Source organism: Panthera tigris, chromosome B3, assembly GCF_018350195.1.
Source record: "Panthera tigris isolate Pti1 chromosome B3, P.tigris_Pti1_mat1.1, whole genome shotgun sequence".
Lineage (NCBI taxonomy): Eukaryota > Metazoa > Chordata > Mammalia > Carnivora > Felidae > Panthera > Panthera tigris.
The window spans coordinates 32,654,857-32,682,095 of NC_056665.1; the positions used below are offsets into that span (position 1 = coordinate 32,654,857).

Genomic DNA, 27,239 nt, shown 5'->3' on the forward strand with positions numbered 1-27,239 from the left:
CGGGAAAGGAGAGCCTAGAGCTCGGAGAAGGAGAGATCAGGAAACCCCGTCCCCCCCCCCCCCCGCCCCCCCTCCACTTTCCCCCGCCCCGTCTTGGGGTGGAAATTCGCAACCCAAGCTGGAATCCTAGACTTGGGGCGCGCTCCCAGCCTTGTCCAAGGAAAGGTATTCGAGGGTGTATGATTAAGGACACCTTTCACCCCAGCCCCTAAGGTCAGGCAAGGGTCCACCCTGCGCGCCCGCGGGTCCCGCCCCCCACCCTCCGCCCCTCTCCGAGCCCCCGGCCCGCGCGCCGCTGCTCCTTTAAGAAGCCCAGGTAGGCAGGCCCGGCTGCGGGAGCCGCTCCTATGGCAACCCGCGAGCTGCGGCGGCTTCATGAATATTCCGGGGCGCGGGAGCCCAGCACTGCCGGAGGGCGCTCCGGGGGAGGCGGCCGCTGATGTAAGCCCGGCGGGCCGCTGGGCTCCGCTCGGCTGCGGCGGGAGCCCCGGGACGGGCCGGCCGGGCTCGGCCAGAGGAGGCGAGGCGAGCTCGCGAGTGGCTGGCCACAAAGCCGGGGCGGCGGGACAGACTGATAGCCCGCCGGCCCGCGGGACGCACGCCCAAGAGGCGCGCGGGTCGTGCGCTCTGCGCTCCAGAGCGGTTCTCCGAGCGCCGCGGCCGCAGCGCCGCTTCTACCCGCGCCCATTGTTCCCCGCGGGGGCGGGGCGCCTGGAGCCGGGCCGCGCGCCGCGCCCCCGAACGCGGGAGGGAGGGAGGGAGGGAGCGCAGGGTCCCCGCGCCCAGCCCGGCCCGGGAGGAGGCGCAGCGCTGCGAGCCGGGGGACCCGGAGCGGGACTGGGAGCCTCCCCGCGGCACCCAGCCTCCCCGAGCATGGGCGCCTAAGGCGGTCCGGAGCAGGCGGCGGAGAACGCGTCCCCGCTGGCGGACCGACCGGCGGGCGGACCTGGAGCGGGTCGGCGGCGCCGCACCCGCGCCCCTGCCCCGGCCGGGCCCCGGCCCCTGGCGCCATGGACAAGCTGCCGCCGTCCATGCGCAAGCGGCTCTACAGCCTTCCGCAGCAGGTGGGGGCCAAGGCGTGGATCATGGACGAGGAAGAGGACGCCGAGGAGGAGGGGGCTGGGGGCCGCCAGGACCCCAGCCGCAGGAGCATCCGGCTGCGGCCGCTGCCCTCACCCTCACCCTCGGCGGCCGCGGGCGGCACGGAGCCCCGGGGCGCGGCCCTCGGGGCGGCGGACGGCGAGGGGCCGGCCCGCGGCTCGGGCAAGTCCAGCACCAACGGCGACTGCAGGCGCTTCCGCGGGAGCCTGGCCTCGCTGGGCAGCCGGGGCGGCGGCGGCGGCTCCGGAGCAGGGGGCGGCAGCAGTCACGGGCACCTGCATGACTCCGCGGAGGAGCGGCGGCTCATCGCCGAGGGCGACGCGTCCCCCGGTGAGGACAGGACGCCCCCGGGCCTGGCGGCAGAGCCCGAGCGCCCCGGCGCCTCGGCGCAGCCCGCAGCCTCGCCGCCGCCGCCCCAGCAGCAGCCGCAGCCGGCCTCCGCCTCCTGCGAGCAGCCCTCGGTGGACACTGCTATCAAAGTGGAGGGAGGCGCGGCCGCCGGCGACCAGATCCTCCCCGAGGCCGAGGTGCGCCTGGGCCAGGCCGGCTTCATGCAGCGCCAGTTCGGGGCAATGCTCCAGCCCGGGGTCAACAAATTCTCCCTGAGGATGTTTGGCAGCCAGAAAGCCGTGGAGCGCGAGCAGGAGAGGGTGAAGTCGGCCGGATTTTGGATTATCCACCCCTACAGCGACTTCAGGTAAGGAGGCCAAGGCGATCCTATGGGTTCCCTGAAGCGGTGGCAGGCATGCTTCCTCTCTCAGCCCTGCCTCTCAGCCAGAGTTAACTTTCCTTCTTCGCGCGGGGAGCTCCGAGAGAAGTGGGGCGCCTCTAGGCACCAAGACACCCCCAGACCTCCTCCTGCACCGCGCTGGGAACTTTCTTCTCTGTTCCGGGCTCCAGTCCTCACCCTCTTGGGGTCTAGGCCACACTAGAGGCAGGCTAAAAAGGTGTTCTGAGCCTGGCCTAGCCCTGCCGGCAGCCAGGATATGGCTCTGCCACTTTAAGCCACACATCCCACCTCCCTGTTCTGGGCTGCAGAGTCAGGGTGGCCATCCTAGAGGCAGTTCCAGGTCATTCAGCCTGAAGAGCAGGGCCACGAAGAGAAACAGACCTCTTGGCAGAGGGGCCAGCTCCTTGGGTACTGACCCCAAGCATTAGGATCTCCTTCTTGTGCCTTGGGAAGCTGCAGCTGGGGAGGGAGAGCTAGGCCCCTGGAGGAGTGAGGTCACTGGGGCCTCAAGTCCAGGATAAAAGCCCACCATGCCCACCTTAACCCTGGGCCCAGACCCTCATGCCAAGTGGTGGGCCAGCAGCAGGCACCCTGGGCACCTGGCATCCAGACTGGCAGGACAGAATGACCTTGCTCATAGTGGTCAGAGAAGATGCCTGGTGTCCTGACTGACAAGCAGCTGTCCTGTAACCCCAGGCTCATCCTGTGCCCCATTGTCACCCCAGTCCAAGCTCCAGCAGCTACTAGGACTCTCATGGTTCAGTCATGGGTCCCCAAACACATGGTGTAACTGCCAGTCAGGGAAAAGGACCCTGCCCCCTCCTCCATCACCTGAGTCAGATGCCACTGACCGAGTAGATACCACTTGGAGCCTGTGGGGGTATCTGCAAAACAGGAGATTGGTGATTGCCTCTAAAGTTGAAATAAGGGATGCCCCCCTATCCCAGTCAAGATCTTAAGGTCCCCCAGTGCCCCCTCCCCCCTGAGTTTTCCTGATACATAGGACAGAAGTGAGGGTCTGAAAACATTCACCATATAAAACTGGGTCTAATTTATTCTCTCTCTCTCTCTCTCTCTCTCTGAGCCCTGCCCCCTATTTAGCTCCCTTCCCTGCCTACCCTGCTTGCCTGCCAATATAAATGAGCATTTTGCCAACCCAGAGCCCTCTTTGCAAACTCCAGGGAAGCCAGGTTTGTAATGAGAGCAAAGCCATTTTCCATCCAATGAGAGAGATTTCTCGTGCTGGGAGTGACCAGTCAGGCAACACTCGATGGCTTAAAATAGTGGTGAACAGAGCCCCCCCGCCTTTCTTTTTTTGAGGGACTGTTCTTCCTAACCCTAATACCCAAGGTTCCCATTCTAGAGGGTGTGGGAGGCCAGAGGACAGGCTAAACAGACAGGCATAGTCTTCAAGTTGAGTGAACAGAGACCATCAGGAACTGTAGCTGGTTCCCAGGGCCAGGTTCCTAAAGTGTGGCCTTCCCTCTGCTCAGTACTGGGACTGAAGGATCCCAGCCTGAGCTAGGGAGGAGTGGGTAGGGGTTGTATTTCCTGCACCCTCTGGTTGTCCTGGGTTTCTGCTCCTCCCTCTGAACTTCTGGGAGGTGGTAGCAGGTGGGCTGTGCCAATATCAACCGCTTGAGATTGTTGAGGGGCCTTCCCTCCCCTTGTTCATTTCCTCACTGTCTTCCGTGTCTGAGAGTCTCTGTTCAAGGTTCTCATCACCTGGGATGTGGGAGTGCAAGGGGGAAGCCCCAGGCGTGCCTGACCTCTGTAGAGCATAGGCTTTGATTGAGCACCTTCTGGGAACTGGACCTTCCTTACCCTGGATGGTGAAGAGCTGGGTTGTTTGCATCAATGGGAAGTTCCCCGCCGCCTTCCTGATCTTACTCTGCCCATCTTGGCATGTTCTGTCTGCAGTCCCCCTACTGCAGAATCTCTCACTAACTGCAGGCTGCCCAGGACATGGCGGAGCAGGGGTGGTGGGGGTGGGGGTAGGGAAGGGTGGATGCTGCGCGATTGATAAATGGGCGACAGGATAAGGGTCAGACTGGGCTTTGAATCTGGGTTTGTGCAACAAGCAACAGGGACCGGTAGCCGGAAGCACACATCTCTGTGCGCAGCCTTGTAGCTGTCTGGGGCTGGGTGGAGTGTAAGAAAAGAAATCCAAGAAAGACCGTCTCTGTGCATCTGGAGGAGCCGTGGTCATACCTCTAGGCCAAAATAGCTGGTCTCATCTACACAAGGTCAAAGAGGCAAGGGCCTGGCTAAGTTTTCTGAGCTTAGGAAACCCACCAAACTAGTGTCACCCCCACCCTCAGCACCCCAAGCCTCAGTCCTTTGAGTTTCAGCCACTGGCTTTGCTTGGGCTTCTATATAGAGCCAATCCCCACTGCCTAGCTCAGCCTTCACAAGAGCTTCTGCAAGCATTGCTCAGGCCAGTTGAGGATTTATTCATCATTTTGACGGGCAGGAAGCATTGATCCAGCAGAATTGGTTTAATAAAGAATCGCCAGCAAACCATGATAGATTGAGTTTGTGGTTTGGAGTTCAGGGCTCACTGTCATGGGCTGCTTCCGGCATCTCCCATTCCTGGGGGAGGAAGGTTGGGTGCCTCTTCCAAGGGCTGGAGTAGACTGTGCTCTGAGGGACCTGCAGAACCCGGGCCATGATTAACACTCGGCTTTTCTTGGCTTCCTGTGATTTTCTTTACCATGACCCCAGCTACTCCATGGCTCCTCCAGGTTCTGTGGGTTTGTCTGGCCTCCCCTTCCCCAGTCGCCTTTTGAAACTGCTAATTAAGGTTTTGTTGGACTCTTGGATCCTGGATGGGTCCTCCCTTCCATGTGAGCCATGTCCTGGGACCCGGGCTTGGCAGTGCAAACCCGAAACAAATAAAACAGTGTGTTTTCAAAGAGAGAGGAAAGGAGTGGTGACCCAGAAGCCTGTTGGGCTTTTAAGTGTCAGGCCCAGGGGGAGGTCTGCCTGGGGGTGTGTACGCCTAGGTGTCTGTCTGTGCAGATGTCTTGGGGCTGTGTGGGTAGACATGTGGGCTGGCGCAGAAGTCCCTCTGTGGGGTGTCTGTTCTGGAGCTACTCCTGTGCCCCAAACTCCAGTTTGGCCTTGAGAGTGGAGAAGCTTGGCTCTTGTCAGCCCTCTGCCCTTCCCTCTTCTAGCCTGAGCCTTCTGAGGCTGTGAGGAAGGGAAAAGTAAGGAAGGGAAGGGCCCTAAAAGGTCCTTTCCTTGGAGCAGAAACAGCTGGGCTCTGAAGTCATGGAACCTGGGCCAGTGCCCTGATAAGTCCCAAAGGTGGCCTCAGACTGAATTCTTGTGCTGGTCCCTGGCCCCAGGCACTGCCATTGCCCACCTCCTATCACCTGCCCAGCCCTGTCTGCTATGGGGCCCTGCTTGGGTTGTGAGCTTTTTCTGAGCCTCAGTTTTCCCACCTAGAGAAATGGGAATCTTGTTGCTCGTGTCAGACAGGACTCGTACAACTGTGATCACCCTTTCGACGTAAGCAGCTCCAGTGTGCTGTCAGAGCCCAGTGATGCTGCTTTGAGCCACGCTGCCCCCGCTCTCACTGCCTCCTTCCCTCAGTCCTGAGTGGACCAGATGGGCCTCTATCCTTGGCTCAGACCAGTGGTTCTGAACCTATGTCAGAGACCTAAGTGAGAACCTGCTGGAAACTATAGGGTCTCTACTGAGAAAAAGGCACATGTATCCAGACACAATATGACGCTCAATTTCTGGGGTCTGTGGACTCCCTAACTTGAAAACCATGTAGGTTGTGAACCCCACTCTATCTAGACCATCCCAGAAAGAGTCCTGGTCTGGCAGGGGCAAGTGCCAGCCTCTTAGAGCTAGCCTTCCCTGGGGCCCTCTGTAGCCTGAGGCCTGGGCCTCCCACTGCTGGCGGGATGGAAATGAAAATGGAGCAGAGTCAGATGCCTGAAGGAGGCACTCTGGGGACTAGTTACTTTTCTGTTTCCTCAGTCCCACGCCCATCCCTCTCCCCTCCAACCCTGGGCAGGACTATTTGCATAGGAGGTGGTGAGGAGGAAGGAGGGAGCGGCCTGGCCCTGGGTAGGATGGGGGTGGGGGTTCTGGGGTCCCTCCTGGGTGGGCCTTGCTGGAGGCCATTGCGCAAGAATGCTGCTCCTGCTAACGGGACCATAGGAATATAGGTGTTCCCTCCATGTGTTGTAGGGTAGAGAGCCAGGCCGAAAAGAGCTGCAGGCCTTGCGGCGCCAGGGGAGGGGGAAGGGCGCCTTGGTGCAGAGGGGAATTCCAAGGTGAGCTGCCTGGGCGGTGCTGTCAGCTGGCACCGTGGGCAGCGGGATTCTCCAGGGATGAGGACGTGTTCGACCTGATGAGGCTGGGCTGGTGGCAAAAGCCAGCACCCAGCTCGGGGCTGAGGTGCTCCCCGGAGGCGAGGTGCGCAGAAGGCCCATGGGGCCAGGCCCCTTGCACCGTCTGGGCGGGGAGGGCTGGGCTCCAGGTTCTCCCCTTGCAAGACTTCAGTCCGTGGGCTGACTACCATGTGATGAGGCTGGGGGCTGCTCCCCTGCCCAGCCCTGCCCCTGCTTGTTCCCTTAGCTTCTGTGAGCTGTGACGCTTTGGGCTGTCAGGTGGCCTGCCTGACACAGGGCTGGGATGTCTGCCTGCCTGTCTGCTTGTCCCTCTGCCCTCCTCTCCCACGCTGTAGGGCCCCTGGGTCTTCTGGGATGTCCTCTCAGGCCGCCACGGCCACCATCATCCGTCTGTCCCTGCCTGACACACCCCCGGGCATTTGGATGGAGCTCTGTGTTTGTTCCAATGCAGTGTTTCTCACATCGCCATGGCATCCAGCTCACCTGGGCATCTTATTAAACTATAGATTCGGACTCATTAGGTCAGAAATAGGGTGGGGTCTGACATTCTGTGTTTCTGATAAGTGCTCAGGTGATGCTATGCTGCTGGTGCCCGGCCCAGAGCCAAGCTTGTAGGACCGGGGTTCAGATTGGGTGTATATTCTATGCTCGTCCCACGCTCCCTGACTGAGTTCCCTGAGGGCAGAGACTCTGTCTTCTCCAGTTGGCCTCTAGCACTGAGCACAGCAGGGTGAATTCTGTGAACTGGGTTGAGCAGCCCTCCGCCACAGAGGTCAGCCGCAAGCCTGGGAGAGCTGGATTCACAGACCCGCCTCCCCGCCTGCACTGCGGCTTGGACCCTGCTGGCCCTGGATGCTGGTTGTTGGGATGGGAGGAACAGGGGCAGGCCAGGTGGTCAGAGGACCCTTATGAATCCATCCTGTCCCCTTGCCTGGGTGCCTTCTCTCCCATTCAAAGGCCAGAGGAACGGGCCCGGCTGGAGGAGCAGGGACAGGGAGTGCAGTGACTGCTGTGCTGCAGGGAGGTTTCTGGGAAGGGACAGATGTCAGTGAGAGAGTCCAGAGGTGTCAGGGTAAGAGGGTCAGTGTGAGATGGCTCTGGCAGTGGCTGCCCAGGAAGAGAAAGAGACATCCAGTAACAGCGGCTGCCTTGGTGCCTTGAGATTGTGGTGGAGGGGCCTTGTCTGAATCTTAATGCCCCGTCCACTGCCCCACGCCATGCCTAGCAGCCTCCCTGGTGGGTGGGACTTGTCACTTCTCTCTGCCCCCTCCCACCCTGGCAGGCACAAGTCTACATACTGATGACAGAGCTGGCAGTGTCCTCACAGCCTGAGCGGCCCCTGTCACAACACTGGCCATCATGGGGGAATTCACCCAGAGTAGAAGGTGCAGCCCCGGTCGCTCTGGCGGGGAGGAGGGGCTTGTCGTTCAACCAAGGAGGCGGCCAGCTCCAGCACATACACCCCTTGGCTCAAGGGCTCTGACAAAGCTGCCACTGCCAGTTGCTAATTAATAGAAGGGCTACTAAGGCCGGCCAGGCGGTCCTGCTTGGGCCCAGGGGATGTTGAAGAATCCACGTTCGTCAGCCAGAGCAGGCCATGGGGAGGGCAGGGGCATTGCCTTGGCTTTGGAGAGGATGTTCTCTGCCAGCCAGGCTTTACTGGGAAAGCATTGCCAGGGCCCTGGAGATCTGTGATCCCAAAGCCTAGGAGGCCACTCAAAGACACTCTTAATCCTCGGCACCTGTCCAGAATTGGGGAGGAAGCAGCACAAAGAGGTGGAGAGTACCCCGTCACCAAAGGTACTCAAGATGTGACAGCAGTACTTAGACGAGAAGTTGCTAAGCAGCATCCCAGGGACCAAATACAGAGCCCAGATGTGTTCTGTTTGGGCATCATGGTGTGTCATAACAACTCAGAGACAGTGTTTTAAAATGGAAAGATGTAACATAAAAATTTGGCTTTCGGGCTTCTGAACAGAAGAGAGCTCTGGAGAGCTCTGGCAGTTCTGGCCCCACGTCCCACACCATAGCAGGCAGCTGGAGCAGACAAGAGGCTGCCCCCTTTAGTGTGACTTTTGCTCTTCAGTTGCCCACTGTCCCTAAGGTCCCAGTCGTGTCATTTATGCACGTTTAGCTACCTGACCCCTGTAGGCTTCTGAGTTTACAACCCTAGATTCAAACCAACTAAAGCCAGGTGGATTCACAGATCAATAGCTACCATTTGTGAACTATCTGTACCATGTACCAAACTGTTAGAAGCTTTTATGTCTCATATTTTATTTACTCTTCACAGTGGCCTGAACAATAGGTTCTATTACCCCCAGTTTCCAGATAAAGAAACTGAGTCTCCTTCCTTCCTTTCTTCCTTCTTTCCTTTCTTCCTTCCTCCCTTCCTTCCTTTCTTCCTTCTTTCCTTCCTTCCTTCCTTCCTTCCTTCCTTCCTTCCTTCCTTCCTTCCTTCCTTCTTTCCTTCCTTTCTTCCTTCTTTCCTTCCTTCCTTCCTTCCTCCCTTCCTTCCTTTCTTCCTTCTTTCCTTCTTTCCTTTCTTCCTTCCTCCCTCCCTTCCTTCTTTCCTTCCTTCCTTCCTTCCTCCCTCTTTGTCTCCTTCTTCTTCTCTTTTTGTTAGCTTTAAAAAGCTGGACTACAAAAGTAGTTCAAGAAAACATTCTCCTGAGAATAAAAACAGGAGACAATGTTTGACCACACATTATCGGTGAAGAGGGGCTGTAGGAGATGGGGCTGCGCTGGCATGGGAAATTTAACAGGCCTCAGAATACCAGATCTGGACAGGCCTTAGCAAGCTCCTGGTCGAAAGCCTTTATTTTATAAAAGGGGAGCAGAGAGGTGCCTTGGTGGCTCAGTCGGATGAGCATCCGACTCTTGACTGCGGCTTAGGTGAGGATCCCAGGGTCGTGGGGTAGAGCCCTGGGTCGGCCTGCGCACTGAGTGTGGAGGGTGCTTAGGATTCTCTCTCTCTTTCCTGCTGCCCCTTCCCCCGCTCACGCATTCTGTCTCTAATAATATGAAAAACTTAAAATAAAAGGGGAGCAGAGGACTAGAGAGGGGAAGCCACTGGCCCAGGGTCACAGAATAAATCCACGTCAGAGATGAAACCAGAACCCAAGTGGGTTATGTAACATCTGGCTGCAAAGATCATAAAGTTCCACAGTCCACCCCTAGACCCCAGCCAGAGGTCCTGAATGGTCTTCTCACTGGAGCTTTTTCTGCTTGCCCCAGCTCCATGCCTGAATTTTGAGATCATGGGTATTTTCAGAGTCCCTTTTTAATTTAAGCTTATCCAGTGAGAAGGGAGTCTTTCCATATCAGCAACTTCAGACTGAGACATGCTTGCCCTGACTCCCCACGCTGGGGCTGCTCCGCCCCTGGGGATGCTGGACCAGGATCCTGACTGGTGTGGAGGCCGTTGGGATTTTGGCACCATAGCCAGATGCTGTTGATGCACCTTTCTTCAATAGGGGCGATTAGGGTTCCTAGGGGAAGGGGACGAGTGGTCAGTGGCATCTGTGTTCTCTCCACCAGAGAAATAGGTGGTCACGTGGTCTGGTGGTCACATCCTCCAGAGAAGTGAGGAAGCGGAGCCCTGGTTTAGGACTCAGTGTGTGTCCAGGGTGGAGGTTCTGAGGCCACGGTCTGGGCCCACGCTGTGACCAGGCTCAGGGCTCAGCCTGAGACCAAGATAAGGCCTTGGTCTGAGGTCAGGAACTGGAGCCCTCCAACAGAGTCCCAGAACCAACGCCAGTACCTTGCTGAGGCGTCCAGGGCTTGGGCAAGGTGGGCGTGTGGCCCAGCCCACCTTGTGCCCTTCCCCTTTCTCAGGCTCCCTGAGCGCCTACACCCCTTAGCATCTGAGCCAGCTGCCTCCGGTCCTCTCTGGGAGGTAAAGTACAAATTATAAATAAACAACAGTGCCACTGCTGCCGACGCCGGAGCCACCAAATCTCACACGTGACGGCTCCCCGCCCCACTCTGCTCCTGCATTGTTTGGGGCCGGTGTCTGTCTTCCCAGCCAGGCAGCCGGCTCGGGGCTCCAGCACAGCCGTGCTCGGGGCTGGGCAGAGGCGTGTGGCAGCTTGACGGAGGGGCTCCCGATGAGCCACCGCACTCCCCGCTCCACAAACTGTGGAACCAGCAGCGGGGCCTCCGGGTCTGCTCACGGCAGCTGTGGGGGCCTGATAATTGGCTGCTGATGATTTTGTGTCTGTCTAAGCATTTATCTGTGTGGGTGGACGTGTTATGTCTACGTGAAGAGGCTTTCAGACATTAATGCATAACATGGGGCTGGCTAATACGCTGTCTTCTGGGCCTGGTGGGGGGCAAGCTTAAGGTGGAGGGGGATGGGGGGGTCACGCCCCCTCAGAGACCAGATGCTCCATCCCAAGACCGCTTTCACCCACTATGGTGGATGGGGGTCACTACCTACCTGGCAAAGAAGAGAACAGGATTTCAGCGCCTCTTAGGGTAGATCACTATGGATTGATGGTCAGGGAAGGCTTCCTGGAGGAAGCAGATCTGAGCTGATTTGAAGGAAAGAGAGAACCATTCAGCACACTTTCTTGTAAGTAGGTTTCTGGGAGATGGAGCTAAGGGGCTGGGGTGGGTGTTGGCAAGCACTAAGAGCAGGTCACTCAAAATCTGCCTTTTTTTTTTTAAGATTTATTTATTTATTTGAGAGGAGGGAGAGAGTGCGAGTGAGCAAAGGGCAGAGAGAGAGGGAGCGAGAGAGAATCCCACACAGGCTCTGCACTGTCAGTGCCTAGCCCCAAGCGCGGCTCGAGCTCACCAGATGTGGGCCTCGAACTCACGAACTGCGAGATCATAACCTGAGCCCAAGTTGCCACCCAGGTGCCCCCAAATCTGCCTTTTCGGACCTGTACTCATTAAGCTCTGCCCTTCACCCTTCAGGACTGTGACCCCACTGCCCTGGGCCTTGCCCCTGATGCTGAGTATGTGTGCATATGTTTGCACGCGTATGTGCGTCCCTCTGGACCGTCTGGGTTCTTGTGGCCCAGGCGGCTCTCCTGGCCCCAGCTGCACAACCTCTGAGAAGACCCTGTTTCCCTGCTGTACTCAGCCTGGAAGGCAGGTGTTGCCACCGCATTAATGTCACTGAGCGTGTGGCCTGGAGCCCAGAAGTAATTACCCTGCAGTTCCCTGTTGCAAGCTGGAGCAGCCCCTGTCAATGATTAACGTGTGTCCCCGGCCACTCATCGCCAAAGGCAGCCAGGGGTTTCTCCCACCTATATAGTCTGTCAGAGGATACGAGGTGCTTGTTCTTTTCTGCAGGGACAGGAAAGACAAGCCTACAGGGCCACCAGCAGCTTTTAGAAGAAACATGGTCTAGCCGGGAAGACTCCACAGCTAGGGCCTGTGTGTGCAGCATCGGGGCTGGCCCACCCTGGAGCCCCCAGATCCTCTCATCCTGAGCTTTCCCGACTTATAACTGCCCACCCCTTCCACGCTGAGTTTGGCCTCCTGACCCCCTTCCTGTTCCGCTGTATGACCTCAGCAAAGTCCTTTCCTGTCTCAGTGTCCAGGGTCAGGCCTCCGTGTGAGGCTGAGAAGAGAGCAAAGCTAATTGCCCAAATAGGTATTGAACCCGTAATCCTGACCCCATTAGTACAAATTGAGCCAGCAGGGCAGGGACAGCACAGCTGATGAGTAGAGCTGATGAGAACCTCCCTCCCGCTTTCTGGAGACTCCACCGAGGCCTATCGGGGCCTGATCCTGGAGTTGTGCAGCCCCTGGCTCCTGGGGACGTGGGAATTCCTTACACACGGGGCTCTTTCTGCAGAGGCTCTGCTAGCCCTCAGTGCTGGGGGCCAGGCCGGAGGCTCCCTAGTATGTTGTGTGGCATCCGTGTGGTCTGCTGAGCTCCGCCATTAGACCATGGCCCCTGTGGGAGTGGAGAGCAGGCTTTCTTGTTCCCTAGGCAAACCCCACCCCCCTCTCCTCCAGCCATCTCTCCTGGGGGCCAGTCTTCCCCTCCTGGAAGCTCAGACCTGGCCTCGGAGGAGTTCAGATGTGAGGATCCGTGGAGAGCACAGGTCGTAGTAGACAGCTGTGACTGGAGGGGTCCTCGGGGCAGGCCAGCAGCACCTTCGGCTTTGGAACTGGCAGGGGAAGGAGATGCGACAAGCTGTTCATCCTGTCCCAGAGGCTCTGAGGAGTCCTCATCCCTCTGTGTTGCTCCACAGCTTCTGGGGACAAGCCGAGCCCCCCACCTCAGACCTCCCCCCATCATAAGAGACCAGTGAATGCTCTGCTCTGCCCCGTCCAGCTGTGAGGACTGAGCCGAGGCCTCACCTCCCTGCGCCTGCCTTTCCTCATCTGAAAATGCTTCCAGAGAGGGGTTGGGTTTTCCCAAGACCCCAGAGCTGAAATCGGCAGGCTGAAGAGACCCCTGGGAGCTGTATGCAATTACGGATGCCTGGGCCTCCCTGTGTGGGGCCGGCGTGGGTAGAATTGTGGGGAGCACCCAGATGATTCTACTTCTGTCACTTTAGGAGCCAGTGAGCTGGGCACCCCTAAGGCCCTCTCCGCGCAAGCAGTCTGCAGCTCTCTGAGTGCACTTCGTCTGTCTCAGCCCTCTGGTGCTCCCCAGAGCCTGGGGGTGAAATGCCTGCTCCCCAGCCCGCCATCTGAGCCCATTTATGATAGGCCCCTCTGCGGGGAGTCGTTACCTTTTCTTCTGTTAGCAATCAGAATCGTAAAACCCGGAGGCTGGCGGGACCCCAGGGAACATGGCCCTCACTCTGTGTCCTTGTCACACTGTGTTTTCCTAGATGGAAGGCAGCGGAGTCCCATCTGGCTCATGTTCTCAAGAGCCCAGGTGCCTCCAGGGAACCCCCATCCCAGTGAGAAGGGGGCCATGTAGACCCTCCCAGAGTCAATATTTAGCTACTTTCTGTGGGGCAGCCCTCCCGTGGCGTCCTTGTCCTTGTTAGCTTCATCTGTCACCGGAGCACCACTTCTGCCCTGAATCCATCTCATTTCCCCCTTCACACTGGCGCTCCCTCGCTCAGGAGCAGGTGAGCGCCCCTACCTGAGTTCCCCCGAGGTTGAGTTCACGTGCTACTCCACAGCAGTACGCTATTTTTGTTCCATTCTCCTGAGAGGGGACAGCTGTGCTTGAGCCTTCTTTGTTTCCTGTCAGCTGGGCGGGTAAGTTCTCCAACTGCTAGTTCCCTCCCCATTTTTCCCCAAATGGTCTTGTGAGCTGGGTGAAGCTCAGAGAGGTTAGGCCGCTAGCCTGAAGGCACACAGCATCGTGGCAGCTCAGAGCGCTAGAGCGTAGATGACCCCTGCTGTACACATGTGTGTGTCTATGTGTGCTTCCTCTTACATTAGCGTATCTGTGCATGCACAGACTGAGGGTCTCCAGAAGAAGTGTGAGCCCATCGGAGGAGCGATGGGCTGATATCTTGGTATTCCTTATGGTGGGGCCCGTGCTCAGTTGTGTCTTTGAGGAGGTGCAGCCACAATCCCTTGCCTGGAGGAACTTTCTTCCTCTGCAAACTTCATGGCTTCTCAGTCTGGCTTTCGGGTGGCCCCCGTCTTCTCTGCAGACCAGTGTTGGGTTGGGGGACGGGGTGTCAGAGTTCTCTACGGTTTACACTTCTCTCTCAGCGAGCTCTCCATCTGGCCAGCTGCCCTTGGCTGGCCTCTAGCCTCTGCACTGCAGAGATGCATGGAGTTGGCGAGTCTTCAGAGATCGGCTGGTTCCATCCTCTCTCATTAGTGGGGAAACTGAGAAAAGGATTATGAGAGGCAGGGACTTGTTCGGGGAACACAGCAAGTGAGAGATGGAGAGGGGACTAGAACCGAAGACTCGTGTGCCCCTGGCCTAGATTCCTTCTGCTGTGCAGCGTAAACCGCCTTCCCGTAACCACAACGCTGACCTTCCTGACCAGTGGACACACTCGGGCCATGTCCTGTGTGGGGCTTTAGTGCCCAGCAGGCCGTGCTGCTCCCTGTTTCTCTGTCCCTGTCTCAAGCCTGGCTGAATTTCCCCTCCAGCTATCCCCAGCCAGACAATCCCCTCACTACCCGCCCCCGCCGGCTTATGGCCTCATCTGCCCATGGAACTGGTCCGGATCATCAGCTCCCGTGTGGGGTGGGTCTGTCCATCCACCACACTGAGGGCTCCTTATGGTGGGACCAGTCCACACACGTCAGTATCCCCATAGCCCTCAGGCCAGGACCTGCATGTTAGTGGTCACAAGAATAATAATGGTGATGGTAACAGCCTGCATGTGCTGAGTATTTACACTGTGTAGCAGATTATGAATATCTCACTGAATTCTCCCAGAATCCTGTGAGGTGGGATTAACGTTCTCATTGTGCACATGAGAAAACAGGCTCAGAGAAGTTAAGTGATCTTTTCAAGGCCACACAGCCAGGTATTTAAACACTAGAATGCCTGACCTCCCTACCATATGCTATAGCCTGGCTCCTTGGTGTAGTCCCTGGATCAGCCGCCTCGGTGTCACTAGAGAGCCTATCAGCAATGCCGATTTCAGCCCCCACCCCATACCTAGTACATCCCAGTCTGTGTCTTGGTGAAAGCCCCAGGTGATTTGTGTGCATATTAAGGTTTGTGAAGCACTGTGCTGTATGATTGAAAGATCACAGAAGGGGAAGATTCCATCAGTTACAGCCCTCAGCTCACCTCTGCTTGGGGAATAGCGGAGTCTAGGCCTCGCTGTATGCTGAAAGGCTAGGGCCTCAGCCCCAGGACAGGGAGGGACTGCGCAAAGAGACGGGGGAATGGGTCTTCTTTGGGACTTCAAAAACAAAAACAAATTTTGTTCCTCAAGTCACATAGAAAAATTAGAAAATAAAAATGCGCCCAAATCCCAGCTAGCCACCCATAAACCAAGCACCAGATGCCCTTGGTGCCGAATCTGTTTTGGAGGCAGCCCCAGGCTGCCGGCTGAGGGAACAGCTACCTGGGAGCCCTGTGATTCTGAGTCAGAGGGTTTGAGGTGGGTTAAAAATAGAGCCCTAGTGGCCAGAGGCTGGTGGGAGGAAGGGAGCAATTCATCTTTTACAGGGGGGAGACCCCCAAGTCAGGGTGGTTGGTCAAAAGAGTGGGCGGTGAGAATGGGGGTTTATGCCCTCAGACGCCAGACCTGTGGGCCCAGCCTGGCCCTGGTTGGTTGCCGGATGGCGGAGTTCCAGCCTGAGGGAGAGGGAGAGTCTACAATGCCAGCCCAGGGGCACAGGCAGGGAGCACCCCGCCCAACCCCCAGACAGGCTGCTGGCAGCTTCTTCCAGTAGGGGTGGGGTGGTGAGGGAGCTGGGCTGCACCGCCTCAGAGAATGACGAACAGGAGCCTGGACGGGGTGGGGAGCAGGGAAGGATTGGTTGAAGATCCAGTTTTTAAGGTTGGGAGGGAGAGAAGACAAGGAAGCCAGCTCGCCTGTGTGCGTGCCCACGTGTGTGCTGTGGGCGGGCACGTGGTCTCCTTTGCCTATCACACCTGCCCTTCAAATGGCCTCCCTCCCTCCTTCATCACTGCCCTCCTCCAAAAAATCTGCTCATCCTGACCTCCCCGTCTTGCTAACACATTTCCTGCGTGTTTACTCTGGCTGCCTAAGAGTTTCCCCCCGGGGACCCAGTGTGTCTGTCTCCTGACACACGCGAGGGGACTCCTCCCAGCATGGGGCATGGTCATCGGCTAAAGGCAGGCTTGAGTTTTGATCATAAAGGGAGTATTTGCCCACTTTTAAGAAAATAAAGAATCTAGAAATAGAACAGAATGTAGGAAATATAGAAAGGTGTGATGGAGAAAACAAAATCACTCATAATCCCACCACGTAGCAGTGATCAGCGTTAACATTTTAGGGTAGTTTTTTCATTTTTATTTTTGGCAGTCTCTCCCCCCCCCCCCCAACTGGCAACAGCCACCCATCTCTTTAGCGATAAGACAGTTTTACTGAGAGGCCACTGCCCCCCTCGCCCCACCACCCACCCCCAAGGGCCAGCTCTGTGTTCACATCTCAGAAAAGGAAGAGCAATCGTTTCTGCTCTCGGGGAGCATGTGGCGGGGCTGAGGACAGAAGACTCATGCTGGATCTGCAAGGTGGGGGCAACACAGGGGGATCCTAGGAGAAGATCCTAGGAGAAGCCTCCTTGCTGCTCTTGCCCTTCGCCCCCTCCCCTTGCCCACCCCCACCTCCTGGATCTCTGTGCTAGGCCTATTTGGGGAGGAGGGAGAATCCTTAAAATCCTCATGAGAGGCCATGCCCTTAATGAGGGGGTGTTCGACTACCAGCCGCCTGCGCTGGTCAGGCTGGAAATAGTCATGCCTACGTTGAAGCCACTGTGTCCCCCCACCAGCTCCTCCTGTCATCCCGTTCTGTCAGAAACCCCAACCCGCATGCGTCTCCTGGCCTCTCATTCACCTAGTCCTCCTTGCCCCCTCAACTCTGCCCTTCCTTCTCTGTGAATTTTCCACCATGGTTTTCAGCACCAGGTAGGGGAGCCATTCTCTGATGGATGTTCCTGGGAGTCTTGGAGTCTTCGGGGTTTGGACAGGATAAGTTCCACCCCGATCATCCGAGGCCCTGTGAAAGCCTCATGGGTCTCAGTGAGCTGCCATTTCACGCAGCTTCTGCTGGGCCACCTGTCACTCAGCTTTGTTCCCCAAGGCATGCGTTCGTTCATTCATTCACCTATCCATTCACACATTCGTCAGGACCTACCATGCAAAAGGCCCTGAACGCCCTGTGCCAAGTTCCGAGAGGCGCATAGACCACGAGATGAAAACACACACCATTTCATCGTGGTGTGATAAACACTATGCTAGGGCAACACACGCAAGGGGCACATAACCAGATTTCCTAGGATACAAAGAAATGACGCCTCTGAGCCAAGGAGCCTGGGGTGGGCAGGGGCGGGGAGGAGAGACCCAGGCAGACGCCAGTGTGTAGGCAAGCCCTAGAGGACAGGAGGCGTAGTGTACATGGGGCACTGAAAGCTGCTGGTATGTCTGGAGCAGAGCGACGAGAGGAGGAAGGGTCATGAGACTCGGGGAGGAGGCAGAGTCCAGATCAGGATGGCCCCGGGGGGCAACGGTGAGGAACTTGGTTTAGCTGGGAGCGCAGAAGGCCTCTGGGCTTGGCAACACATGGAGAGTGGATTGGTGGCGGGATGTGGGCCCCACCCAGCGCCCAGGAGCCCAGTTAAGGAGCCACGGGATAGGCCAGGTGGTGTGCTGCTGAGACTCTCTGAGTGGGTGGTCGGTGGGTGAGGGAGATGGAGGGTGTCTCCCAGGTTTCTAGACCGAGCGTTTGGATGGCTGGAGGAACACGCGCTGGGAGCACAAGGGTTTGGAGGAAGCTGTTTCCTCATGCCTGGATGTGGCAAGAATGAGGTTCCTGCACAACATGCAGGTTTAAAGGGGTGGTTGGCAGGCGAACACGTGGGTGTGGAGCTTTAGAGAGAGGCCGAACAACGGAGGCCTTGGGAGTTGGTGAGGTCACCCTGGGACGGCGTGTAGAGAGAGGAGGGGCCGGGGCCCAGAGGAACAAAAGCACTTAAAGGTCTTGCAGAGGAAGAGGAGCCCCTTCAGGGGAAGGATAAAGAGAGGCCGAGAAAAGGGAGAAGGCCCAGCGGGGCGAGCGGCCTCCGCAGAGTGACCTGCAGCAAGGGTCAGCGAGGAACCGACCGCGAAGCACCCAGTGCTTTGGTCTGGGGGGCCGACAGGAGTGTGGGAAGTGAGGGAGAGGCGCCTCTTCCAGGAGGCTCATTTCTGAGGGGAGAAGAGATAAGGCAGCGGGGATCCGGAGTGGTTCCATTTTACTTTTTTTAATGAAGGGAGCTTAAGAGAACAAGCTGATGGGAAGCGATGGGTAGAGAGGGAGACCGAAGATACAGACAAGGGAGGGGTAACCTATGGGTCAGCGTCCCTGGGGAGGGGGAGGGGATGGGTGTCAAGAGGCAGGTGGAGGAGTCACCGAAGCCTTTGGGACCGGAGGAGGGAGGTGGATGAGGGAGAGGCAAGCAGGGTAGGGGTCTGGCGGCAGAAAGAGAAAGGGGACGTTCTGGTGGCTTCTCTTTTCTCTAAGAAGCAGAAGACGGTGTTCTCTGCTGAGATGGGCGGAAAAGTAGTTTCAGAGCTTTGAGGAGAGGAGGTGATTTGAAATGGCTGCTGGAGGAGCAGGGTGGCGGGTGTTTCCTAGGGTCTCCTGGCGGGCTGGGCTGGTGGAGGGGAAGGCCGGCCGAGTATGGAAGCCTTGATGAGGAAAGTGAGGCACAGGAGCCGAGGTGCTTAAATATTTAGTAGGACGGGTCTGAGGTGGTGGGGTTTTCTGCAGTTTCGTGAAGCACGAAAAGGGTGAATGGTGGTCCCGAGCCAGGGTGTGACCTTGTGAAGTGGGTGCCAGGAGGACTGGGCGAGAAAGGTGGATGAGCTGGACCAGTATGTCTCAGGGGAGGAGAGGGGGCAGAGGGTTCTGTGACTCACGGTTCCTGGGACAGACACTAAGGAATAGACTTAGCATGACTGGCTAGGAGAGCTGGAGGGAAAGGGGGTTGGGGCGAGAGATGGAAGAACTGGGGACGGTGACATGGTCCATCCCACACTGCAGGAGCGGGTGACTGATGTGTGGTCATTAGAGTCAGGGCACCAAGCCACCGAGGAGCTGGGCGTTTGGGTTGATATACGGAGTAGAAGTCACCCAGGGCGATGGCAGGGTTTGGAGTGGAATGGGAGGTTGTGAACCAAGTGTCAGCACTGCCAGGGTCCCCGAGGGTGGCAGATGGATGTTGGCAGGATGGCCAGAAAATGACAGGATGCTCTCAAGATCTTGAAAACATTCCAGCGCCGGCAGGAAGTGGCACTTCGTGGAGCGGGGAGGATGCCGACCCCACCCCCGACGCTGAGGTGTGTGGCCCTGGGAGAGTGACGTCCTTAGGACACAGCCAAGGCTTGTTTAAGGGAAGCGCCGGAGGGGTCAGGAAGTAAAGAGGTGGAGGATGCAGGTGAAGAGAGCACAGGAGACAAGTTCAGTGAGGGGAGGAGAAGCAGAAGGAGGTACAGAGTTTGGGAGAGAGGAAAATACTACGAGCCAGATTGATATTTCTGTAGAGTAGTTAAAAGTGGGATTCTGGAGGCAGGCTCTTCGGGCTTCAATTCTTGACGCACCATCTATAGCAAACTTCTCAACTTGTGCCTTAGTCTCCTCATCTGTAAAATAGGCACAATCCTAGTATCTCCCTCGCGGAGTTTTTATGAGGATTAAAAAGATAATCCATATAAGGTATTCAGATGAGTGCCTGGCAAATAATAAGTCTCCAAAAAACACTGGCCCCTGGCTCCCTCCAGTTTCGTTGTCTTCACTGTCACGTGGGGCAGTCGTCTGTGCTGGGCCTGGAACACCAAGGGATGGCTTGGGAACCCAAGGGGTCTCCCGCTGCCATCCCTGTCTCAGACACGAGGACTCCCGGATTTCTGGTTTCTGTGATTTGTTGGGAGGCAGAGAGGAGAGCCTGCTGAAAGGGGCAGGATGCGACAGCTGCTCCCAGGCACACAGCATGGCTACACAAACTTCCCGGAGGAGGAGGCAGTCAAACAGGGAAGGGATTTCACAAGCTGGGGGTTCAGGAGGCTGGAGTGGTTCTCAGGAGAAGGGGAAGTGAGAATGTGGATGGCGATAGAGCCAGGGGTCGGGTGTCCGGTGGCTACTGGGAAGGAAGCAGAAGTAGGGCACAGGCGAGGCCAGATCTTGGAGCTTCAACTTTCTTCTGTAGTTGTGGGAGTCTGCTCAAGCTTGCAAGGAGTGATGTAATCATAATATTTGGGAAGATAACCCAGAGATCACGTGAGTTGGAAGGAAAGAGTGTGGAGGCTAGATCCAGGTAGGCAGCAGGGACATGGGTCCAGGTGAGGAGCAGTGAGGAACTGATCTAGAACAGAGCAGTCAGGGACAGATCCAGAAGCCATCGTAGAGGAAGCTGGACAAGACTTGTCACTGCATATGGGGCCTGCGGGAAAGAGAAAGCAGCTGAGGACAGCTTTGTGGTTTTAAGCCCAGGTGATTGAAATGCTGACTGTACCATTTAGTTCTGAGGAGGAAGATGCTGAGTTCAGCCTTGGACTTGGGTGCAGGAGCCAGCGGGCCCTCTAGGTGGCAGGTGGGAATGCAGGCCTGGCGCTAGGAGAGGTGTCTACACAGAGGGAGGGGGTAGAAGATGGGGCCCTGGGTGTGCCACTCACCGGGGAGAGAGCATGGGGACCCTGGCCTGCAGTCAGCATTGTCTGGGACAAGGCCCTTGCCCTCAGGGAGATGCAGCGTTCTAGGAGGTCCAAAGCCAGGGCTCAGGCTGGGCTGAGGCTCCATCAGTGAGAGGTTGGAGAAGCCTGGAAGAAGTAGCCCTTCAGATGAATCCTGAAGGATGGAAAAGAATGTAATGGGCAAAACGCTGACACTCTTTCTTCCAGCTGGCAGGAGTCCCAGGGAATGTATGCAAACGTGTGTACGAGGGAAAAATTAACAGGAGCACATAGATGAAACGTGTACAAAAATGTATTCAGGGGTGGGTGTGTGCATGTGCACGTGTGCAGGTATGTGCATGTGTGTGCATGTGCGTGCATTTGTGTGCATGAGCATATGTGTTCACGGGCAAGCATGGGCATATGTGGGCAAGAGGAGGCTGAAGGAGGCCATCCCTGTTCGGCTTCTACTTCTCCTGCTCCCATTTTATTACCCTTCACTCCTCTCAGCCTCTAGGAAAGAAGAGGGCTCTTGGTCTGGTCCTTGAGTCTCTGCGTTCAGGATCAGGAGCCTCCTATCTTCGCTTCCCTCGGCTCCCTTGAGACCATCACCTTCCTCTCAGACCAAATGATGAAATGCTCCAGGTGTCAGTGTAAAAGGGCTGCTTGGCTTTTTGCCATCCCCCGTTCCTTCTGCACATGAGACCTCCTCCAAAGCTGGCCTTCGGGCCACATCCGCCTGCTGAGAGGCCACCTGCCTGCTTGGATGGCCAGGTGGGAAGGAAGGTCCAGGAATGAGGGAGGACAGGCCTGGGATCATGGGGCTGAAACCGCGGTGAGGTGTGTTGCTGGCCAGGGCTTCCTTTTATCTTTGAGAACACTGGGATACGGGAGGGTCCTCTGGCTTTGGAGAGAACAAGGCCTCTAGTGCAGGCATCTGCCAACTCCAGCATGTCTGAGTCTGGCTGTCCATGACTTCCCTGCCAGGGCTTGCCACACGCTACCATGGAGTGTGTACCCTGGATTGTGGAATTTAATTATGCATGACTCCAGGGGCAGTGAGGTGCTAGGGAAATAGGGGGCATCGAGCTCAAGGTTTTGGAAATGTTACTGTTCCTCCATGGACCTTAGTTTTCCCCTTTTACAGATTCACACAACTGTACCTGGTTGCTGATGATCAAGGTGCTTTTAATATTTGAAAGGTGTGCTACTTCCCCCACCTAGGAAGCACCTCAGAGGGCTCTGACATCAGGAGGATGGGTCTCCTCAAAACCTCTTCACAAGTCTCTCTTCTGCCTCTTTTTAAAATTTTCTTATTGAGGTTTAGCAGACATGCAATGTTATATTCCTTTCAGGTGTAGAACACAGTGATTCAACAATTCTATACATTATTCAGTGCTCACCACTATAAGTGTAGTCACCATCTGTCACCATATCTCTTCTCCTCTCTTGTCTACAAGAGAGGACCACACCTGCTGTGATAGGCTACCTCCCTAGTGTGATGCAGAGATGCCAGTAAGACTTGTTCCCTCCCTGCATCCCATTGAGGTGCCTAAAATCCTAAGCAGTCAGGCTCTCAAGTCCCCCAGACCTCTCTGAATCTCGTTCTTTTCCTCACTAGCTGTGTGGTCTTAGGTAGATATTTCTCTCTGAGCCTCAGTGTCATCATCTGCAAAATACAGATGTTAAGAGCCACCTCAGTGCTGGTGTGGATTAAATGAAGTAATGCATGGAAAGCACAAAGCAAGCGATTGATACATGTAAAATGTTTTGGAGGCTTTATGAATTCGGTCACTAAGGAGCCCCCGTAAAAAAGCCCAGGGACATTAAGGAATCACTTGAGATGCTTCTAATCACTGGGGTTGGCAAGAAGAGGGGCCCAGGGAGCAGAGGATGCAGTGGGGAGGCTGTTGCAAACTGCCCCTGGCTGGACCAACAGAATGGGGCTCGCGTGTGCTGGGAGCTGTCCGTGGTGCTGAACCATTTCCTCACACCTCGTCCAGCCCTGCTTTTGGATGTCTGTGGAATCATCTTGCAAGAGTAAGGAGAGGTCGTCTCCGAGGCCAAGGACAGGTTCCAAAGACCAGCTCCTCCAGGAACACTTTCTGGCCTCGCCCTTCTGGGCCACCAGAAGTTCACCTTCTCAGCTGCATGGTCTGCTGCCTGGGATGGTTTCTTACATCATTGCTCAACTTGTCTTCTAACTAAGCCTTGTGCTCTGTCTGACTGGACCATGAGCTCCCTGAGGTCAGGGCATCTGTCTGCCAAGGTAGATTGGTTCTGTTGTCTGACCGTTCGCAGAATATTGTGGTCCTTGACTTCCACTCCTGGATTCTCCCAGAATCATTCTAAGCTCCCTTCGACCCCCACCCCCAAGTAGATGCTTTGCTTTGGCTCTTCCTTGGAAGATTTCATCTTCCTCCCTCACCTCCCTCACCTCCCTCACCTCTTTCCTGTGAATTTGTTGCCTCATTTAGTGATACAGATAGGCATAGGCCAGAGCATTTTACAAACATCAATTCATTTCATTCTTACAACAATTCTGCCAGTTTGGTACTGTTATTATCCTCTTGAGCAGACAAGGAAACTGAAGCATGGAGAGATTAAGTGACTTGCTAGTAAATGATGGAACCAGGAATTGAACCCAGGTTGGCTGGCTCTGAAAGCCTTTCTTCCCACTATATTATGCTGCCTTTTGGGTAGTTCTGTGATGCTTCAGGATAGTGGCTTGTGGGGAGGAATGCTCCAGTATTCCGACCCCAGCCCAGATCAGGCACCAGAAATATCCCTTAGCATCTGGAAACTCACGATTGAAATAATTAGTCAGAATGCAAGGAAATGGTTGTTTTTCCCTCATGTAATTTGGTTTTATGAAGACCACTAAATGCAAACATTCTCCTGTTAATTACTGTCTCAAATTTGGTCTGTAATTGAGGGAACTAGAGCTGGGAAAAGTGTAGAAACCCGCTGGAGTGGCAGGCCTGCCCGAGTCAGCACTCCCAGCCGCTTTGCGCCCGCTCTGTTAATTTTAGAAACTCTTCTAGCCTGGATGTATTATTAGCTTTATGTACAGAGGGCCACAAGGCCCTCAGTAGTCTCTCTATGCCAGTTTTGTTTTGTTTTGTTTTGTTTTGTTTTGTTTTGTTTTGTTTTGTTTTGTTTTGTTTTTTCCAAGAGATTAAATGAAAAGGAATGGTGGCCATGTGTATATAGGGGTGTTTCCATACTGTGTGTGTGAATGGGGATACCTGTTTGTGGCTTCTAATGAGCATCTGCAGCTGTCTTTGAATGACATGCATGAGGCTGTGTAGAGAGTATACACAGCTCAGGAACACCCCGTAGAAGCTGAAACCATTCTCTTGGGGCCCACGAGTCATTAGCAGGATGTGCTGTATTCTGTGTAGTGGGTGTGATGACTAGGGTGGGTTCTTGGGTCATAGATTGGGTTAGATGGCATAGGGGTATTGGGGCTGGAGAAAGGGTGGTGGGTTGTAGAGCAAGGAAGGAGCTGAAGTTGACCTCTTGGCACTAGCCTTAGAATGAGAATATTTAGCCTGAGAGGCTCCTGACTTGAAGTCTTTTCTTGAGGCCCTAAATGGCATGGCTTTCAAAAGAGCTCTCCAAAGCTGCCTTTCCAGAAGCTGTGCTTCCCTAAGCTGTGTGTTGTGGGACAGCTGTCTTGCCCACCTTTAGTGAAGCAGGCCCTACCCTCTCCTTGACTCATAGCACCATTTTGCATTTGGCAAAGGAACCATTTTGCTGGGAAGTAATATTTTTCCAAACCTGGAACTCTTCTGGCAGGAGCACTTTGGACCCTCTGAAGACTTGAGGAAAGCTTGTCTTTTTGTCTCCCACTCCCTCCTGGCTTTCGTGTAGTTGAGAATTAAAGATGGCTCAAAGGTTATTTCTCTTGGGGGAGAACATGCTTATTTCTTCCTGACTTAATACCTTTATCTATCATCGTGTAACTGTCTAAATTAATAGCAGAGGGAAATAGCTGGGCAGTGCAAGTGTTAGATCTTGGGGCCAGCCCTAGGGTGGCTGGTACTCGGGCAGGGTCCCTGGGATTGATTGATCACACCTTCTGGACATGGGTCTGTGCCTATCTGTGCTGTCTGCACACTCCAAAGGGGCTCCTGATGAGCCAGGTGGCTTCACCCTGAGGGGCCCTCCCCACCTCCCGCAGGAAACACTTGCAGTTGCTTTGACGCATTAGGAGAAATGATACTCTAAAGCCCCCACTGATCTCACTCCATTGCATCGAGTGGCACCTCACTGGTACCTGAAATCCCCTTATTAACACTTCCTGCCCTTGAAGATTTCACTGTCCTTCCCTAACCCTGTGTTAGGATGCAACCCTCTGAGAAGAGAGATGGTCAGACATTTTCTGGCAATAAGAAATAGCCTAAAGGGGGACCCCAGAAAGTCAGTGTGGGTGAGGGCCAGTTCAGAATTATAGAACAAAGCATTGAGGCTCCATCCCTGATTGCACAGTGAAGAAATGGGGCCCAGAGCAGGGAGGCCACCTGCTTGATGTCACACAGCATGTCAATGACAGAGCTGGGACTGGATCCCAAGCATCCTTCCACCCAGACACTTGCTGTGTGTCTGGACCTCCCCTGCTCTCTGGTCACGGTCTGTAGCATGTCTGCCTGCCAGCCTGTCTCAGACCACAGCTGACCCTCAGGGAGAATGGAGCAGCTAAGCCTGAGCCTGGGGTGTTGTGGGGCGAGCTACTCCTGCTGCTAAAATAGCTTTGCACTTCTCTCTGGACATCATCGTTGTGGTTTGCTTTTCAGCCTGAATCCCACTGGGGAGTGGGGATGGGGTCAGGGGAGCAGACAGAGGGGCAGGCAGAGGGTATCCTTAGTGAAGGAAGAGCCTTTCTATGCCAATCTCCATATCTTCCCCTGGTACCCATGTGCATTTCTCACCCAGTGACTCAGAACCTCCCGAGACTTCCTTCTTCAATGTTTGCTGTCCCTTGGAGTTTTCTCCCATAGTCTGTAACTCATTCTGTCTGTCCTCCTGGCGACTGACCCCTGTGTCTCTGGGCAGATTTTATTGGGACCTGACCATGCTGCTGCTGATGGTTGGAAACCTAATCATCATTCCCGTGGGCATCACCTTCTTCAAGGATGAGAACACCACACCCTGGATCGTCTTCAATGTGGTGTCGGACACGTTCTTCCTCATCGACTTGGTCCTCAACTTCCGCACAGGGATCGTGGTGGAGGACAACACAGAGATCATCCTGGATCCGCAGCGGATTAAGATGAAGTACCTCAAAAGCTGGTTCGTGGTAGATTTCATCTCGTCCATCCCTGTGGACTACATTTTCCTCATCGTGGAGACACGCATTGACTCAGAGGTCTATAAGACTGCCCGGGCCTTGCGCATTGTCCGCTTCACCAAGATCCTCAGCCTCCTGCGCCTCTTGCGTCTCTCCCGCCTCATTCGATATATTCATCAGTGGGAAGAGGTGAGTGGTCAGACCCAAACATCTTGGGGGAAGGGGTATCTTACCCCCAGGGGGAGTAAGGGGCCCCCAGGTAATCTCAGATAGTTGGATTTGGGCTGTCAGATTGTAGCAGGCACATCTGCTCCGAGAGGACAAATAGTAGTAATTTCTTGACCTCTTATGTGCTAGATACTGTAAAACTCACTTTACAGGCAGTATCCCATTGAAGTCTCTAACAACTGTAGAGAGTATCATATAGGTACATCGTTTTTTACATAAGGAAACCGAGAGGCAGAAAGTTTAAGGGATTTATATCAAGTCACAGAATCAGTAATTGATGAACCTGGATTCCAAAGCCTGCACTGTTAACCATTGGACTATATTGTAGGAAATGCAAACTCATGAGCTGGCAGGGGCCAGGCAGGGAACGCGAATGGGTGAAAAGGGCCAGCTGAAGGCAGTAGAGAGTGTGGTAGACTGGGGAAAACTGAAGAAAACATTTTCTGTCTGCCTCTACTCTGCTCTGGCCACTTGTTGCCAAGTGAGAAAGGGCCCAGGGTTGCTAGATCTATAGGTTGACCATGGGATGCAGAAATCTGGATTTTTGTGCAAATTTTGTAGGCAACTCTATTAGGTATCCTGGGAGTTCTTCTGGAGCAGACCCTGAGGTGAGGATTTGCATGAAAGTGGCTTTTCTCTCAGTGGGGTTGAGGTGGGGAGTGTTTCCAGGAATCATCTGGTGGGGGACTAAGGAAGAGGGACACACGAAAGAAGGAAGGAGGCCAAACAAGGGTGACATCAAGCAAAGTCCCATGGGGAGTTCTGGGGACAGCATACCTCACACCTCTTACCTCACACCTCTGAGTTGTCCCAGTCAGGGCAAAGAAGTTGGAGTTTTTATATCCCCTTGCCTGTCTGTCATTAGTTCAGGGTACTTCCTGCGCTCAGTGCTAGCAGGCGAAGCGGCTTCCAGCAGCCTGGGGCAGGTCTCCGACAAAGAGCCGCAGGTGCTAGCCATAGGGAGTAAAAAGCTCCGAGGAGACTGGAGTTGTGTGTGCACAAACTGTAAAGGGATCCTAGGGGCTGTGGGCAGAGCACTGGCTACAGAAACTAAATAAAAAATTGTAAAAGGAATGGGTGTAAAAAAACACTGTGCTGAACAAACCTAACTCAGCCATGGGCTGAATGCAGTCATCTGTGGGAAGGACAAGAGGAGGGCTATGGGCTGGCGTTTGAGAAAAAGCAGGTGACCTTGCAAGCGCTTCTGTCTGTGTCTGCCACCATCCACCTTACACCTTTTGGCGGCGGCGGCAGGCAGGCCAGCCTGGAAGTGTCAGG

At 55.4% G+C, this 27,239-nt stretch overlaps 1 protein-coding gene across 1 annotated transcript in view; it reads left to right on the forward strand.

The window, feature by feature from the left end:
• Positions 1–912: 912 nt before the first annotated feature.
• HCN4 (hyperpolarization activated cyclic nucleotide gated potassium channel 4) overlaps positions 913–27,239 on the forward strand; it is a 42,616-nt gene continuing 16,289 nt past the window's right edge. The window contains exons 1-2 of the mRNA XM_042988433.1: positions 913–1,798; positions 25,499–25,922. Of these exons, the coding sequence (XP_042844367.1) occupies positions 1,011–1,798; positions 25,499–25,922 (1,212 nt within the window). The 5' untranslated portion in view covers positions 913–1,010. The remainder of the gene's footprint in view (positions 1,799–25,498; positions 25,923–27,239) is intronic.